Source organism: Guillardia theta, assembly GCF_000315625.1.
Source record: "Guillardia theta CCMP2712 unplaced genomic scaffold GUITHscaffold_35, whole genome shotgun sequence".
Lineage (NCBI taxonomy): Eukaryota > Cryptophyceae > Pyrenomonadales > Geminigeraceae > Guillardia > Guillardia theta.
Window position 1 is genome coordinate 190195 of NW_005434639.1, and position 1475 is coordinate 191669.

The window sequence follows — 1475 nt, forward strand, 5'->3', positions numbered from 1 at the left end:
ACTTGCCAGGTCGTCGGGATGCAGTCACGTCCCTTGTCAGGGAGTGTGTTCTCCGGGTTCGAGATGTTTGATGTTGTCACGATGATGATGATGATGATGATGATGATGATGATGATGATGATGATGATGATGATGATGATGATGATGATGATGATGATGATGATGATGATGATGATGATGATGATGATGATGATGATGGAAATGATGTCGATTTAGATTGTGATGACGATGGAGTTGATGATGGAAATGATGGCGATTGAGATGGCGATGGGAACGCCAACAATAAAGACAGCAATAATGACTGTTTCTTGCAGATCGCACCAGATCTTGGAGATCGATGATGACGACGCAAGTGTGGGAGATGATGAAGTCGACAGAGCAATCCGGTCTGTCAATCTTCTTTGCTGCTTGCTGGCGAAGTTACCATAATGGATGACTTTCGAATTCAGAGAGAAGAATGAAGAGATAAGAAAACGAGACGAGCTTGTCCAGGTGGACTTGATCTTCAACTCTGCATGTTCCCATCAAACGATTTGGTTCCATTTTTGCTGGCGGAAGCATCCTTGTTGTCTCAATCACAGAAAATCTTTGTCATACGATGATTCTCTGATCTTGTTTTGTTGACATGTTCACAGCTTCTTCGCTTCATCGGATCGGAGGTGATTCATCCTTCAATTCATGACAACGCGTATCTCATAGTTTGCAGAACATTCTGAAAGAGCAAGATCTACTTAAAGTGCTTGCAGAAGATGGTGAGAAACGAAGGAGATGAAAGCTGTATTCCTTCTTGTCTTAGTATCGATTTTCATTCTTGCAGACGTGCAAAGAGAATTGTTGATTGTGTTCTTTATGTTGATGGAGCGACGTCTTTGTGCTTTTGATGTTTTCGATCTGGAACAAGACGTGGAGAATCTTTCGTTGTGTTCGTGAGCAATGTTGATCACTTCCCGTGACCTCATCTTGTCAGATGTAGGAGGTTACTACCATTACGACTTGAGCAACAAGATCGTCGCATACCTGAAAAAGAGGTGAATTATCATTGTTGGGATAGTTGTCTTTTGCTGCTTCTGAAAACTCGACATGTTTCCTGTTCCACTTCGCTGATGATGAATACTCCTCTATTTATCTATTCACTCATTTGCTGTGCTGAGCTGTGTTCGTTGTGTTTTGTTATGTTTGTTATGTTTGTTGTGTTTGTGGTATTCGTTGTCTTTTCCTCTCATGTTTCCTCTTCAGGCCTGTCGACCTCGCTGCTCTGGTTCAGATCAATTGGAAGGTGAAATGATTTCAGCTCCTGCAAACTTTCTCACAATCAGCAAAGGAAACTCCGCTCGGAGCGTTTGGCCCAACAGTGATCGACAAACAAGTAAGAAGAGATCTCATGCCTTTGTTGTCTTGTCTTGTCTTGTCTTGTCTTGTCTTGTCTTGTCTTGTCTTGACCGTCTTGACTGTCTTGACTGTTACGACTAGTTCAT

The 1475-nt window shown here is 42.3% G+C and overlaps 1 protein-coding gene across 1 annotated transcript; it reads left to right on the top strand.

The window, feature by feature from the left end:
• Window positions 1-228: 228 nt before the first annotated feature.
• Window positions 229-1285, top strand: GUITHDRAFT_108651 (hypothetical protein; the record flags this gene model as incomplete). The annotated part of the gene is made up of 6 exons (XM_005832306.1): window positions 229-386; window positions 450-492; window positions 636-659; window positions 707-752; window positions 968-1028; window positions 1237-1285. 6 exons carry the CDS (start codon window positions 229-231, stop codon window positions 1283-1285), a joined length of 381 nt encoding a protein of 126 aa, XP_005832363.1.
• Between the last annotated feature and the right edge of the window lie 190 nt (window positions 1286-1475).